Here is a 17,176-nt window from a genome sequence, read left to right as displayed (position 1 = left end):
GAAAGTATGCATGAAGAGAGGCCACACACACACGTTCTCCCTAGTGGGGCAAATAGCAAGTTGGAAGAGGTGATTACCATCAGGGAAATGGTGCAGGGGCGAAGGATTCACCTACCCCTTCTCCAGTGCTCCAGCTCCAGATTATCCACCCCCAGAGAGAAAGTGTGACAATGAGGGTGGGATTTTTGCCTAAATCTATCCTGGAAGCCCATGTTTGGTTATGACAATGGGTATTCACCTCTCAGGCCATCAGAATAATTGCTGGCTGCATGGTGGGGGTGGGGGGAAGGATTCCTGTACTCAATCTGGCGAATCAAATTAGCCTTGCATTTCCCACTACCAATCTAGCTTTACATGAAAGCCATATCCACACATATCCATCATAAGTACATGTGTTTAGAGATACAGATTTGTGTGTATATACAGTTATGTTCAATACACATACAGCAGTACACTTCCTATCTGTACTCTGCATTTGAGCTCACTTTTAAAATGGACGCATGTACAGTTGCACAAAAACATGTGCACACAAAAAGCACGATCTGTACTTTTTAGACAGCGAGCCCTTTTGGGACAGGAAACATTCTTATTTCTTCTTCTATGTAAACTGTTTTGTGAACCTTTGTTGAAAAGTGTATATAAATATTTGAAATAATAATGTGTACAGATAGCTATATATGCAACACAGTGTCTATAGAGCTGAAGAAGTTGCTTTAGGTTCTACCCTAAGAATGAAGAAAGGAACAATATCTGAGTTCCTGAGCAGTGAAATCAGCTGATTAGTGAGATACTAACCTTGGATCTTGCTTTGCTTTTAGACGACTGAACACCCTGAATAAGTGCGCCTCAATGAAACTCGATGTGAACTTCCAAAGGAAAAAGGTAAAAATACAAATGGGAAAGTTATTTCTACAGGCCAGAGCTTTAAAGTTGACTGAAATCTGAGCTAGAATTGGTCACATGCTTACTCGGTGACTCTCAAATAACTCACGAATTGTAGTTCATTATGTATGCAGCACTGGTTTTTAGTGCCTTGTGCTCACATGAACACTACAGATGTTTGATGTCAGACAGTGAGAGCTAGTAAACTTGCCTTTCTCTTGCCTCCGCTGGAAAATTTGTGGAAAGTTTACCAACCTGCAGCACAGACTTTGCATCAGTGGGTGTAACAAGGTCTGAATGGGACTGTGTGTAAGAATGTTTTATTTTGCGGCACCACAGGTGCGCCTCCCAAGGGAAGGGGCCACCCTTGTTAGTGCACATGTGCAGATTCTCAGATCTCAGGAGCCCTAATCAGTGCATGTACAATCTTTGTACAGTATATACCAGTAGAAATATTCACATATTTGCTTCTCAGTTGCTGCCCCGATGCTTTGGAACGCGCTCCCTGCTGAAATGAGAGCTTCCCCATCTCTGACAATTTTTAAAAAATCTTTCAAGACACATTTGTTCACCCAGGCTTTTAATTAAATACCGTTTTAATAGTTTTAACTTCATTTTAAAATATTGTTTTAAGGTTTTTAATTCTTATAATGTTTTAACTTTTTGCTGTCGTTTATTTTAACCAATGTTTTAATTTGTTATTTGTTTTAACTAATGTTTTAACTTTTTGTTTTTGTTGTAAACCGCCCAGAGATGTAAGTTTTGGGTGGTATAAAAATATGTTAAATAAAGAAATAGCAGGGAGGGCACCAGCAAGCATATGGCAACTATCACAGTGCATCTCTTGTCCTTCCACCCACACTTCTGCTGTGGTTTTCAGCTTGACAGTGATCTGGAGGCTGGGACATAGCAGCAAACTATACAAGAGGAGAACTGGTCTTGTGCTAGTGAGCATGAATTGTCACCTTTGCTATGCAGGGTCTGCCTTGGTTTGCATTTGGATGGGAAACTACATGTGAACACTATAAGATATTTCCCTTAGGGAATGGGCCTATAGCTTAGAACATAAGAACAGCTCTGCTGGATGAGGCCCAAGGCCTATCTAGTGCAGCATCCTGTTTCACACAGTGGCCCACCAGATACCTCTGCGGAGACCACAGGCAAGAGGTATGTGCATGCCCTCTTTCCTGCTGTTGGTCCCCTGCAACTGGTATTGAGCGGCATCATGCTTCTGAGGCTGGAGGTGGCCCACAGCCACCAGACTAGTAGTCATTGATAGACCTGTCCTTCATGAATTTTTCTAACCCCTTTTTAAAGCCATCCAAGCTGGCGGTCATCACCACATCCCATGGCAAAGAATTCCATAGCTTAATTATGTACTGTGTGAAAAAGTACTTCCTCTTGTCGGTCCTAGATTTCCCAACCTTCTGTTTCATGGGATGGTCCCTGGTTCTAGTGTTGTGAGAGAGGGAGAAAAACTTCTCTCTGTCTACCCTTTCCACTCCACATATAATTTTATATACTTCGATCATATCTACCCTTAGTCGCCTCTTTTCCAAGGTAAAGAGCCCCAAATGCTGTAGCCTTACCTCATAAGGAAGGTTTTCCAGGCCTGTGATCATCTTGGTTGCCCTCTTCTGCACCTTTTCCAGTTCTACAACATCCTTCTTAAGATAACAGTGACTAAAGCTATATGCAGTACTCCAGATGTGGCCACACCATAGATTTGTAAAAGGACATTATAATACTAGCATATTTATTTTCAGTCCCCTTCTTAATGACTCCTAGCATGGAATTAGCCTTTTTCACAGCTGCCACACACTGAGTAGACACTTTCAATGAGCTGTCCACCACTACCCCAAGATCTCTCTCCTATTCAGTCACCGACAGCTCAGATCCCTGCTCAAACAGCTCAGATCTTAGTGGAAGAGCGTCTGCTTTGCATGCAGAAGGTCCCAGGTTTACTCCCTGGCATCTCAGGTAGAACTGGGAGAGACTTCTGTCTGTAACCTTGGAGAGCCACTGCCAATCGGTGTAGACAATACTGAGCTAGATTGGCCAGTGGTTTGGCTCAGTATAAGGCAGCTTCCTGTATTCCTAAATGAAAAAGAATCAGTGATAAGAGAACAATTCTAGCAGAGTTCTCAAAATACTCAGGTATACATGTTGCCTAGCTAATACAGTACCTTTCCTCAGAGTATGGTCCAATGCCATGTGATTGTAGGCCATGCCAGATAAAGAGCCAATAACATTTTTTGTGCTAACATATTGAAATAAAGCTTGCAATGTTTATAGCCTCCTTGTGTAACACAGACATTATTTAAGGCTTAAGGGGTTTCAACAAGGAATGCAGAAAATGCCGTTTGATATGGAGAATTTTGTAACAAAGCCAACAACATTTTATTTACAAGGCACTCCTGTCCCAGGGGCATTTTCTAATGAGGAGGAGTATGTTGTGCAGATCATTGCCTTAAGAAACATTGTGTATATCCGATTATCACCCCAAATGCTTGCCTAATTTTTGTCCAGTGATGCTACAAAAGTCATTGGCAGGTGAAGGCGGCAATACTAAACACATTTAGGGTGAAAGCAGACACAATATAAAAAGAGAAATCACTGTGCATTCACATTGCTACAAACCCACCTTCACAACTGAACTGTCAGACAAACATTCCAGTGAACTGAATGCTTGTTCAAGCCCGTCAGCTTTGCCCCTTCCTGCCTGCTCACTCCCACACTTGTCCACTACTGTCACCACCGCTTCAGGAAAGTTAACAAAGCGCCCCACACCTCTCAGATTTTTAAATTGCAAACTCTTCCAGAGCAGAAGCCTGTCTTTTTATTGAAGCAAAGCAATAGTTTAGTCACATGGGTTGAACATAAGAACGGCCCTGCTGGATTCAGGCCCAAGGCCTTATCTAGTCCGGCATCCTGTTTCACACAGTAGCCCACCAGATGCCTCTGAGAAGCCTACAGGCAAGAGGTGAGGGCCTGCCCTCTCTCCTGCTGATGCTCCCCTGCAACTGGTTTTTAGAGGCATCTTGCCTCTGAGGCTGGAGGTAGTCTATAGCCACCAGACTAGTAGCCCCGTCCTCTATGAATTTGATGATAGCCCTGTCCTCCATGAATTTGTCTAAGCCCCTTTTAAAGCCATCCAAGCTAGTGGCCATCACCACACCCCGTGGCTGAGAATTCCATACATTAATTATTATGTGCTGCGTGAAAAAGTACTTCCTGTTGTTGGTCCTAAGTTTCCTAGCCATAAGTTTCATGGGACGACCCCTGGTTCTAGTGTTGTAAAAGAGGTAGAAAAATTTCTCTCTGTCCACTCTCTTTACTCCAAGAATAATTGTACACACCTCTATTGTCTCTCCTCATGGTCGCCTCTTTTCCAAAAAGCCCCAAGTGATGTACCCTGGCCTCATAAGGAAGATGCTCCAGGCCCCTGATCATCTTGGTTGTCCTCTTCTGCACCTTTTCCAGTCCAACTAACCAGGGATCACATTGAAATAATTGAAGGCAAAGGAAGGCAACTGGAAGTGAGAGCATTTGAGGGCAATGTAAATGAATAGGTCAACATTTAACAAAGCATGCTAAAATTCAGCAAGAAAGGGGACCATTTCTTGGGGGTATCAAAATAAATGTAAAAAAAACCCCACGAGTAATTTCAGCACAGTACTCTGTAAATCTGTTTTGCTTATCTTTTCTATGGATACAAGGCAATGATGTTTCCAGATTTCTTTGCCTTCTGCTAATATGGATTATAACAAAAGATTGTTGCAATTGTATTAATTTTCTTGTGAATAATACATAATTGTGTGTTGTTTTCCGTTTTCCCCAAGAAAGATAAGACACACTGGAAATTATTGGAAATGTTAAAAACCTGTTTTTCAGTACATCATTTTCTTGCATAAATTGATTTTGCCCTTTTGTTGTATTTCCTTCAGTGTGCAGCCGGTCCAACGCTGCTCTTCCATCTGTTTCAGGATGTACAGAATCTTGCCATTTGCTCCACAATAACTAGAGTGGCATTCTATGCAAAGGCTTCAGGAGTCTGTAAAAACCCTTGACTCTGTAGTAGTTTACCAGCATAAAATTGTTGAATATGAAATCAGCTAAGTACTAAAAGACAGCGCACATACACACTCTTGCATATATAGACGATTGCACAGCCATGCGCATAGTCACACATAACACACAACTTTGCATTTACTCCTGTCACAGAGCTGTTGCTGCAGCTGCTTGCTTAAAAATGCTAGAGACGCTTTACAAGAAGATAAAATCAAGATAAGGCCCTGCCTGCAGGCTTACAGTGTATGTGGGAAGGAAGGGATATTAAATAATAATAATAATCTGCAGAATCAGAAAGAAGGCTGGAAAACAAAAGTATGTAGGTAAGAGGGTGCATCTGAGTGGAAGGGTTTGCAGGTGTCAAATGCTCTGAATAAACATCCTGACACCCACAGGCTACAACATGCAGTGCAGATGGTATTCAGTTGTGCCATAGCAGTTCTGCTTTGTGCCTCTCCTAGAGATACCATCCCCACTCCATTTCCTGTTTACTGCCACAGTCACTAAGGGAAGTTGCCATCTGAGCGTCAACTGCAAACTAGAAGTGTGGGGTGCAAATGGCTAGCAGTTCTTGAATATCTAGCGGTTCTCTCCTGCACTGCATAACTGGGAAGTGTCTGCATATAATGACCGTTGCCTCTTCTAAAAACCTTTTTCTCCTCCCCCTCCCCCTCCCCCCCCCCCCGCTTTTTGCTATTTATAAGTCCTGAAGCTCAAGATCAAACAACCATTTTTTGGTTAGAAAGCTTGGCCCAGTAATATTGGATACCATCTTGAACATTTCAGAAAAACAATAGGCAACTGAGTTGCCAAATGGCCCTCTAATGAAGTCCAATCAAGAACAAAAAGTCCAGGGGGATCACTGTGAGGTATTCTGGGAGAGAACATAAGACAAACATGTAATTCAGTTGAAGTCAGTGGCAAAATTCCGATGTGCTTCTACTTAATCAAAAACTTACCCCAGGCTATTAAACTGCATCTAAACTTGCATACTCAAGTTTGCTTGCACTGTGTAGCAAACATGCCCTTAACTTATTTAGATAGACAAAAGGTTGCAGTTGGAACTGCCTTTTGCAGCTGCAGGGCCGTACCCCTCGTGAGGAAAACATGTGGGAAAATTCATTAAAATGAGACTGCATGTGTACATTTTATTGACATCCGTGTTGGCTTGAAGAAACTATGTTTTTGAGTCAAATTGTCTTCTGTTTTTAACTAGCTCTAAATAATCTAAGTATAGAAAGCTCTCTGAATCTTGTACTTTGGCAAACACTATCAGACATGCGGAATAAAAAAGTTTGTTCATAATGGAGAATGTACACACACCTTGGTTGCTGTTCTTAAGATCATACGAAAAGAGACAAAGAATAAGACAGCTAATAAGGAGAGGAAGTGCCTGTTAATATTAATTACATCTTTATACCACTCTTCCTCCAAAATACTCAAGACAGTATACGTTGTCATCTCCCCCACCCTGCTTTTCCTCACAACTGTCAGGGCTAAGTCGAAGGCAGCTGCCAGAGGGGAGCTGAGAGCCAGGAGTTGTGCCTGGGAGTCAGAGCTGAGGACACATCAGAGCGAAAGATACCAAAGTGTTGCGCAGGCAAAATCTCAACCCAAACAAGAAGCCCCTTAATAGTACTTCCTGTCCTGGAAGACCCAGTGGCCAGCCTGAGTGGGTAGGGCCAATCCAGAGCCTAAGAATATTGAATATCTAAGAAGATCTGTCCTGAAAAATGCTCCGACCTGCAGTTCTAGTGGCTCACTGCACCGGGCAAATGCATACAGATGTCTGCTTGTCTCGATGGCATGCAGTAGTTTGCCTGAGGCCACCCAATAATTTTTTTAGTTAATCAGGAATCTGAACCAGGTCTCCTTGGTCTAGGTGAATTGGACTAACCACTACACCACACTGTCTGTCAAAAACAGCATACACACAGGGCCTCAGATGATGGGTTAAGGTAATAGTATACAACTCAAAGCACTCTGAAGACAATTTCGCAGATGGGCCTACCGTTGGGTTTTCATGCTGCTTGGGCCAGCCAGTAGTCCCTGATTCAGACACAATGGCCAACATCCTGACTAATGAAGTACCTGCACTGCTCCTTTATGCCTTTGTGCCTTGGAGCTAAACGTAATAATACTTTTTATTAGTGCTCAACTAACATTTGATTTCCGCCCCTAACTTTGGAGGTATCAAATAACTGAAACTCCCTATAGATTAATTTTGGGGTTGATTACATGAAAATATCATGTCACTTGACCTCATGGTATAGTGTAATCCAAGTAGAATTAGTAGGGTAACATAAAGTTAATTGTTTCATCTGTTCCATTTTATTCCCCAGTGATTTTATTTGGTAAATGTCCATGAGACATTTGCTTGTGAACCTCTTAGGCAAGAGAGAGTACATCCAGATGGATCTATTGATGAGCTAATGTTGAAGGATATTGACTTTGCAGTGAATCAGCTTTATTTATTTGTGCATTTCAGAGGCTGTGTTGGAGTTTTTAAAAGTGAGGAAAGGAGAGCTGTTATCCATTATATGGAAAAAAAGAACATTATTAACCAGCCTGTTTTGCTTTCTCTGAATTGCTATTTTTTTTAAAGTCTATAATACTAGGAAGGGGAAAGTATTCTATTTATCCCAGTTCTGCCTTCTATTTTCTAGAGTGAAGACTCGGATGAAGAAGACCTTTGTGCCATCAGTAATAAATGGACTTTCCAAAGAACAAGCCGAAGATGGTCTCGAGTGGACGACATTGACACCTTAATTCATCAGACAGACAGACATGGGCCCTCGGGGGACATTAAAATGAAAATAACGACCAGTAGTGAAAGCGTTCTTACTGATCTAAGTGAACCTGAAGTCTCATCTATTCACAGCGAGAGTAGCGGGGGAAGTGACCACAGGAGTCTGTCTGGAGTCAGCAGCCTTCTCAGGGACACCTTTGACTGTTCAGGACAATACTGTCTAGAAAACACACTTTCTTATGACTCTACTTCAGTTGGCAGTACCCCTTCGCAGCCTCCAGAGGACTCTCTTAACCTCGGGAATGAAAAAACAACACGGATCAAAGCTAAGAACTTTCTAAAGCGCATGGAGACACTAAAAGTCAAAGGTGCGCATGGAAAATTGAAAGGCTCTGGAAGGACTAGTGGCTTAGTAATAAGCAGACCCGTTCTTCAATATGAGCCCCAAACCCTGAAGGATATGCAATGTATGCAAATAGGGAATGGAGATCTCCAAAGTACAGCAACACAAGACTCAGCCAAACAAGGCTTTTCCTTCTCAGCTCAATCCAGCAGGGAAAGCAGCCAGTCAGAGATTGGCAGTAGTGAAGTAAGTACTCCTTGCTTAAAGGAACGCAAGGACCATGAAGCAAATAAACGAGGTGGCATGTATCTAGAGGACTTGGATGTTCTTGCAGGAGCAGCCCTGAGGCAAGTGATAGATCAAAATCGTAGAAATGATTTTCATTCCCAAGAGAACTTAGTTGTTCATATTCCCAAAGATCACAAACCTGGAACATTTCCCAAGGCACTTTCCATTGAGAGCCTCTCTCCTACAGACAGTAGCAACAATGTAAACTGGAGGACAGGAAGCATTTCATTAAGCAATCAGAAGTGCTCAACACCTAAAGCAGCTAGCCCCCTAGTTTCCTGTCCAAAGGAGAGCCGAGTAAGCATTTATGACAACGTTCCAGGTTCTCACTTATATGCCAGCACTGGAGACCTTCTGGACTTGGAAAGAGAAAACCTTTTTCCTCATCTGGATGACATTTTGCAGCATGTCAATGGGCTTCAAGAATCAGTAGATGACTGGTCAAAGAATATATTGCCAGAATTGAAAAGCAATGATTTATCAATTGGGGAATGTGGGTCTTTATCATTCCCAACTAAAATTGCATTAGACTTTGAACAGAACTCTGTATCTGATGGTAGGACAACACCTAGCGATATGGACAGAGATGGAACCTCTCTCAATGAATCAGAAGCTGCTGGTGTCAGGGACAGAAGAGACTCTGGGGTTGGAGCATCTCTTACGAGGCCAAACAGGTTTGTAATAATCACAATTATTTTTTATCAACAAAGGTAGGAAAAGGTTGCTGCATGGAGTTTCATAATTGGTTTTACAAAAAAATATTAGCAGCATACAGCTCTCATATCACTCCCCTGTTATTAAAAAGGTGGTAGTAGTTGGATGTTTTTGCAGGACCAGCTTTGAGGCACATAGTAGATGAAAATCTAAGACATTAATTTAAACTCTCAATTTTAAATGTAATTCCTAGTTGTTTAGATTCCCAAACGACTGACAATTCCTTTCCTGCTGATAAGAGTATGAGCAAAAGTGTGAACTAGAGGTTAGACAGTATTGCTAGAGCAATACTAGAGCAGAAAGAAACATTTATGGGGGGAAATAACATCCCAGTATGGGTACACAATCAGTGGCTGCTAATGTCTCCCAAAATGTGCTGGAACCGAGACTCCACCTTAGTTTCAGCTGTCAGTGCTGCTGTCACAATTGCCGTATCTTATTGGTAATATTGGTAATCAAAAGCTTCTTTTTTAAAAAAGAGTTTGCCATAGCCCCACTGGAAATTGCTGCAAGAGAAAGTGAGGTTAGAAATCCCAAACTGCAGCATGCCCAGTTACCGCAGGCTGAAAATGAAGTGAGACAGGGAAGGAGGATGCCAAGAGAAACTGGTGAAGTGGTAGGGGTCAGGGTAAAAAGTAGAAGGCAAGAATGACACCCAATTATGTTTGTAAGATGGAAAGCACATGGTGTCTCTCCTAAAGTATGAAAAACATTGGCCTAATTCTATATGACACCATTCACACCAACAGAAGTGTTTCTCTCAGGCAATGTATAAATGCTCTCCCAGGTACAATTTCTTGAGGTCAACAGAAGACTCCAGGAGGATTTTCAGACAGTAGGCTTTACCGTAGGTTTACTGCAAGGCTTTACTGCAAATTCGAAATTGCCCATAAAAGCCAACACAGAAAGTGGATTTTTTTAACCCCAGATATAAATTTGGCTACACTCTTAACATGCAATGAAAAATATGAATCGTGTGTGAAGTGCTCCCCAATATCTCGCAGGGACTTAGGGATAAATCTGGCTGATATGTGAACGCACACCTTCCATTCCAGAGGAGATGAAAACTAAAAGCCTGGTGCAAAAACCTCTGGGAGAACTAAGCAAGCACCTGTGTCTACATATGGCACACAGGCTATGGTGACATATAGGTTTCCTTTATCCCCCATCTACATTACAAAATTAAACTGATTTCAAATGTGGTTAAATGTTATAGCTCCATAAAGTTACCTTACACATTTTGTGGGGAAGTTAAGATTTATTTATTTTTAATAGAAACCAATAATCCCCTACAGTTACAGAAAATGCTAATCCCGTCTAGAAACAGTGGGGAGATCTAACAAATACATAGATATGCTGTTAGTGTACTATATCTGATCTCCAAACCTCTTATATCACTTATGTATTGGCTCAAGGTTCTTTTTCCTCCCCAGATCCAGTTTGTGGTGCTTTTTAAAATTTGAAATATAATTTTAGTGCCAGCCTGACCACTGTGGACTGGCAAACAATTCCTGAAGTTTTTTTGTTTTGTTGTTTGTTTTGTTTTGTTTTTTGGTTGGGGGGAGAGTTACTGTGCCTTTAACGTTTTCCTTTTTGCAGCTTCTGCCCTTTTTATTGCTTACTTTTTAGCATGGCAGCAGTATTAATGATGAACAGCCTCATGAATGCCCCTAGCAAAACAGCAAAAAAGCAATGTATTTTCAAAATGTATTTTAAGATAATTTCTTGTGGTCATCCTTTTTATATATCAAAATATAGCTGCCCCCTGAGAAATCATTGCATGTGGTCTATTCTGAAACATGGGTAAACCAGTGCTTTCCCCACCTGCCCTAAACTGCACCATGGTTGCAACCACTAACGTGCTGCACTGTGCTAATGCCATCTACTGTAGCCCTAGCAAATTCATGACAAGCTAATGATAGTTTTTACATGACTGGGAGTTTTGGCAGTAGCTGCAGCATCATTGCAATGACTGGACCTTGCAACATCCAGGGCCCAAGTGTGCCTTTGCTTTCCTGGGACTGGGCTGCTATGGCTGCCAACTCTGAACTATTCTTGGACATTTCCCCCACAATCAGCAGTGGCCGGTGCGGGTGCCACCAGGGTGTGTGGGGAGTGAGAGGCACCTTTAAGCATAAATTAGTAGGTGCTTACGTCTGCTCTGGCTGCACCTGCAAGCTGCTCCGAGTGTCAGCATGCCGCCCAGCACTCCTTGCAGCAGGGGATCAGTTCTTCCACTCTCCTGGCTTCCGCGGAGCCGATCCCCCGCCAGCAGCTAAGTGAGTGGTGGAGCTGATCTTCTGCTACAGGGAGTGCTGGGCTGCATGCTGCTGCTCAGAGCAGCTTGCAGGTGCAACCAGAGCGGAGGTAAGCACCTACTAATTTATGCTTAAAGGTGCCTCATGTTTTTTCTACCACTTGATATGTACATCTCCTGGCGTGGTACAAAATTCAAAACATTTAAAAGTCAAAACAGCTAAAAATATATGACACAATAAAAACAGTGTAAAACCATTATTAAAACAATGTGTTATATTTATTAAAATTAATTTTAATTAAAAGCCTGTGAAAACAGGAGAATCTTGAGGTCCTACTGCAAACAAACAGAGAAGGAGATGCTCTTATTTCAGCAGGGAGCATATTCCAAAGCCCTGAGACAGCCACAGAGAAAGTCCAGTCATGGGTCACCACCAAACTGGCTGGTGGCAACCGTAACTGGGCCTCTCCAGAAGATCGTAACAGGCAGCAGGGTTCATGACAAAGGAGGCGCTCTCTTAAATAGCCTGGACCCAAGCCGTTAAAGGCTTTTTAGGTAATAACCAGCACTTTGTATTTTACCTGGAAACATATTGACAGCCCGTGCAGTTCTTTTAACACTGGTGTTATGTGGTCCCTTCGTGTTGTCCCAAAGACCAATCTAGCTGCCACATTCTGTACCAATTGTAGTTTCTGGACTACGTACAAAGGCAGCCCCATGTAGAACACATTACAGTAGTCAAGCCAGGAGGTTATCAGCATATGCACCACTGTTTTAAGGTCATTCACCTCTAGACATGGACGTAGTTGACGTATCAGCCGAAGCTGATAAAAAGCACTCCTGGCTACCGCCTCAGTCTGGGAAACCAGGGAGAACTTTGGACCCAGGAGCACTCCCAAGCTACATACCTGATCTTTCAGGAGGAGTGTAACCCCATCCAGAACAGACAGATCTAAACCATCTCCCAGGTCCTAACCCCCCCACCACAGTCATTACTTTTGTCTTATTTGGATTCAACTTCAATTTGTTATCCCTCATCCAGCCCATTACTGCCTCCAGGCAGGCATTTAGGGAAGCTATGCCATTTCCTGATGAAGTTGAGATGGAGAAGTAGATCTGGGTGTCATCAGCATATTGATAACATCCTGCACCAAACCTCCTAATGTTCACTCCCTGCGATTTCATGTAGATGTTAAAGAGCATTGGAGACAGTATGGAGCCTTGTGAAACTCCACACTTTAGTTCTCGCATTGCAGAACAACACTCTCCAAGCGACACCATCTGAAATCTACCAGGGAGGTAGGAGCAGAACCACTGTAAAACAATGCCACCCAATCCCACCTCCCTCAGGCTGTCCCAAAAGATACCATGGTCAATAGTATCAAAAACCTCAGAGAGATCCAAAAGGATCAGCCAAGTCACACTCCCTCTGTCAATAGCCAGTTGGAAATAATCCATCAGGCCAACCAATGGGTCAGTCCCACAGCCCACATGAAAGCCAGTTTGAAATGGGTCTAGATAATCTGCATCATCCAAAACTGCCTGGAGCTGAGAGGCCACCACCCACTCAGTCACTTTGCCCAACCTTAGAAGATTAAAAACAGTTAAGTAATTAGCTAACTTTGAGGGATCCAGTGCAGCTTTCTTCAAAAGTATTCTTATTATATCCTCCTTAAGACAAGGAGGCACCCTGCTCTCCCTCAGAGAAGCATTTAAAATATTTACCAGATCCTCTCTAAAAATATAATTATCAGATGAGATAAGCCAAGTCGGGCAGGGGTCAAGAGAACAGATTGTAGTACTCACAGTCTGAAGCAGTTTGTCCACTTCCTCAGGAGTCACAAACTGAAAATGATCCAATCTAATCTCATAAGAGAAGTTGCTGGACACCTCCACAGTAAACTCTGCAGTAACTGTGGAAATATGAGAAATTTTATCCCCCCAAAAGTCATTAAAAACATCACAGCGAGTAACCAATGGTTCCAAGTTTAAATTCATGGGTGAGGGGGTACATACTAGCCTCCTCACAACCCTAGACAACTCAGCTGGACGTGAATGCTTCTTTGGACTGCTTCTTTGCCACCGTCACCACCAGAGCATAACTCTTCTAATGTGCTCTATATTGTGCCCAATCAGACTCATGCCAAGTATTCCTCCACTTGTGCTCTAATCGTCTACCTCGCTGCTTCAGCTCCCATAGTTCATCCAAATACCACGGGGCTGTCTTTAAAGCAAGTCAGAGAGGACGCTTAGGAGTTATTGTGTCTACTGCTCTAGTAAATTCATTATTCCATCTTTATAGCAGATAATCGACAGAATCATTAGCAGAGCCAACCCTAAACCTTTCCAAGGCTTCTTGGAATCCTATTGAATCCAATAACCTCCTCAGGTGGACCAGTCCTTCACCCCTGTAGAGGTGGGCTGTGGCTGTAAGTTCTATCTTATCCAGATGGTGATCTGTCCATGGCAATCCATCCATGATCCACCCACCCACAGAACACCACCCTGATCAGAGCAAAAGACCAAATCAAATGTGTGACCAGCATCATGTGTGGGTCCAGAGACTAATTGGGATAGGCCCACAGTCGTGGCTGCTTGAACTCTTGAAACGTTCCCAACAACCCGGTCCCAAAAAGAACATTGAAGTCCTCCACCAATAACAACCTGGGCCGCTCCAATGCCAACTCAACAACTAGGTCCATCAGCTCAATTAGGACAGCAAGGTGATTGGTACACCAGCAGAAGTCCCAGTCTATCCCTGATCCCTAGACTTAGGTACACACATTCAATATAGGCCAAATCCCTGACAGGATCCTGGTAAGGGAGATGGTATTCTTCTAGTCCACAGCCACCCCATCTCCTCTCCCACATATTCCACCATGGAGTAACCCTTTGGGAGAAGCTGGGACCAAACCGGAGCACTAGCTTCTACCAACCAGGTCTCTGTGAAACATACTAGGTCAGGTCCTTCATCCATAATCAAATGATGTACTACCTCAGATTTATTTTGCACCGACCTGGCATTACAGATTAATAAGGTGAGGTTTTGTGGGTGAGTGGCATTGCTCTCCAAAATCAAAGAGGTGGTAGGCCTGCTAGAAGGAGAAACAGCAATTAGATTTCTGAATTCCCTTCCCCTATAACGGCCCACTGGCCTACCAACACCATATCTTTGTCGATTCCCCACCACCACTGGTATAGCTGCCCCAGGGTCATCCCCCACCTCCCCATCTCTGTTCAGCCCAAAACACATACCTGTGCCAGGCCGAACTAAGTACTAAGCAACAATGAAGTGAGCAGGAGTCTTTCATCCAGCAATCCAAATGCAATGTCAGCCCCTGCCCTCAGTCCCACCGCCAAAGGCCGGCCCCCTTTGGAGGCCGGCTTTGGCAGCCGCCTGCAGGTGGCCTCTGCCAGTGGCTGCACCACTGGCTGCTGCCCACCCTAATAAGGGCCAGGAGATCAGAAGCCCAACAGGTGCGGCTCTCACCCCCACCAATCAAACAGCTTGGCCCAGGTGCAGGATATCAAAATACAATTAGAGTGAGCCCAGCCCCACATAACAAATCCCCCGACGGTGCCTGCACCAGCCGCTTCTGCCCGCAATATTTTTCACATAGAAATCTGCTCTATATCAGATCAGACCATTGGTCCATCTAGCTCAGTATTGTCTACACAGACTGGCAGCGGCTTCTCCAAGGTTGAAGAATCACGATATCACGTTTCACAGTGTTGCATTAAAATCTCCAGGATTGCTTTCACTGGTCACCCAGAGATTGATGTCAGTTTCTGCAGAGTCCAGGCCAGTTCTGGAGGTTTGGCAACCCTATAAGCTGGAGGGATTCATGTTAGCACAGTAAGATTCTAGATCGTGCTCTGAAGCTTGAGATTGTACACCTTCTTATGTAGATGTCACAGAAGTAAATGGGGTGGTGATTTTGCGCCTCATTGGTTCTAATGGTAGCTGTAACATTTCTTAGGATTTTTAAATTGATTCTTTTTTTTCTTTCTTTCTTTTTTTGTAACAACAATCTCTCAAGGCACTCTGGATTTATACTAGAATGGGCTACAGCAGATGCAAAACCTGTACACCTGCACATGTGACATGCACAGAGGCATTTTATAGGCATCAAATCTGTCACCATAATCAGGCATTATTCCATTTTGTTTTGTTTGTCTAAAGGCGATTACGTTGGCATAGTTTCCAGATCTCTCACCAACTGAGCCATGCCATAGGATCACTGCAGATCAGCAGTCAGTCAGCTGCTCAGTTAAATCTGCTGCAAAAATTTTCCCTGCTTCGTCTTACTGCTATCATGGAAAAATACTCCATGTCAAACAAGCATGGCTGGACATGGTAAGTACTGTATGTGAGGTATGCATATATTATGAAGCAGTGTGTGCAGATGTATAGTTAAAGCATCTGCTTTTCATGTTTCTGTTCCTGTAAAACCTGAATATTGTATTCATTATAAAATCAACATAAATTGTCTTATCAGTATGAAATTTGTCATGGAGCATACAAGTAGTGTAAGACAGTGGTTCTCAAACTTGGGTCCAGTGCTCCCTCTAACAGGGATTCCCAGATGTCATTGCCTACAACTCCCAGCATCCCCAGCTGCAATGGTCTTTGGCTGGGGATTATGGGAGCTGTAGTCAACAACATCACAACATCTGGGAATCCCTGTTAGAGGAAACACTGCTTGGTTGTTAGATTTCAACTCCTATAATCCCCAGCCACAATGACCTTTGGCCATTGTGAAAATTGGATGAAAAGTGGCAGAGTTATCATCATTTCAGATTTGTGCATTGAGGTTGGAGGGTCACACACAACCTCCCTCCATCCCCCCAAATGCATTAATATATCCTATTAACAGTTAGGTTACATTTTAAAAAAACATGTATATAGGCTCTCGCTTTTGCTTGACTGGTGAAAATCCATCATGCATTTCTAAAGTTATAATGTTTCACATTTCCCATCTCAATCAATGAGAAATGAACTGAGAGAAAGTTAAGCAATATAAGTCATCTGTGGATTATGAGGGCACAGTGGCGGGGGAAATGCTGGCAGCGTTTCAAATGGCCACAGATAACAGGAAAGACCATAGCTCAGTGGAAGAGCATCTGCTTTGCATGCAGAATGTCCCAGGTTCTCTTCCTGGTATTTCCAGCAAGGGCTGGAAAAATATCTGCCTGGAGGGCTGCTGCCAGTCAGTGTAGAGAATACTGAACTGCATAGGCCAATGACTTGGGACAGGGCAGCTTCCTATGTACAGTAAGTAGCACTAAATAGCTGCTGTAACACTAGTGTGATTACATAAGGAAAATCTGCTGCCCTGATCTAAGAGGGCTCTTTTAAAGTCCTCCCACAGAATCTAGACTCCTCTGTAGCCACTTCAAAGGAGGCAATCTTGAGGGCAAAGGCCAATTCCGTGAAAGCATACATGGAAAGCAGATGGTCAGTGTGCCCAGTTTCCCCATCCTAACCTCAGCTTCACCGTTGCCTGCAACCTCCAGAGGGAAAGGGTGAGATGGAAGGCCAAGGCAACGTGTGGGTTTATGGAGCCTAAATTGAAAGCAATCCCAATAGATGAGATTGTACAATGTCTTTGCTACTCACATGGTGTGGAGCATCTTGGCTTTCCACTTTCCATGCTTTGGAGGTGGGACAAGCAAGGGTGTAGCTATAATTGAACAAGGGGGGGGTGGCAAACATCCCTGGGCCTCTGAGGATTAGGGAGGCCACACCAGCTGAGTGACAGCTTGCTCTTTGTTCTCCTCTTTCTGCCTCTCCAAAGAAGAAGGTGGGGAGGTGAGGCTCAGGGGCCTGTCTTCACTTGTTGTCCCAGGACAAAACATTGCTATCCTTCAG

The 17,176-nt window shown here is 43.4% G+C and overlaps 1 protein-coding gene across 8 annotated transcripts in view; it reads left to right on the top strand.

Moving 5' to 3' along the window:
- Positions 1–17,176, top strand: part of STARD13 (StAR related lipid transfer domain containing 13) — a 387,713-nt gene that overhangs the window by 337,634 nt on the left and 32,903 nt on the right. For all 8 annotated transcript variants that reach the window (XM_053307369.1, XM_053307370.1, XM_053307371.1 and 5 more), the window contains 3 exons: positions 819–882; positions 7,620–9,007; positions 15,488–15,661. In XM_053307369.1, the coding sequence (XP_053163344.1) occupies positions 819–882; positions 7,620–9,007; positions 15,488–15,661 (1,626 nt within the window). The remainder of the gene's footprint in view (positions 1–818; positions 883–7,619; positions 9,008–15,487; positions 15,662–17,176) is intronic.

This window comes from Hemicordylus capensis, chromosome 3, assembly GCF_027244095.1.
Source record: "Hemicordylus capensis ecotype Gifberg chromosome 3, rHemCap1.1.pri, whole genome shotgun sequence".
NCBI classification, from domain to species: Eukaryota; Metazoa; Chordata; class Lepidosauria; order Squamata; family Cordylidae; genus Hemicordylus; species Hemicordylus capensis.
Note: the sequence above shows the minus strand (reverse complement) of the source record. Positions and strands in the feature narration are given on the sequence as shown.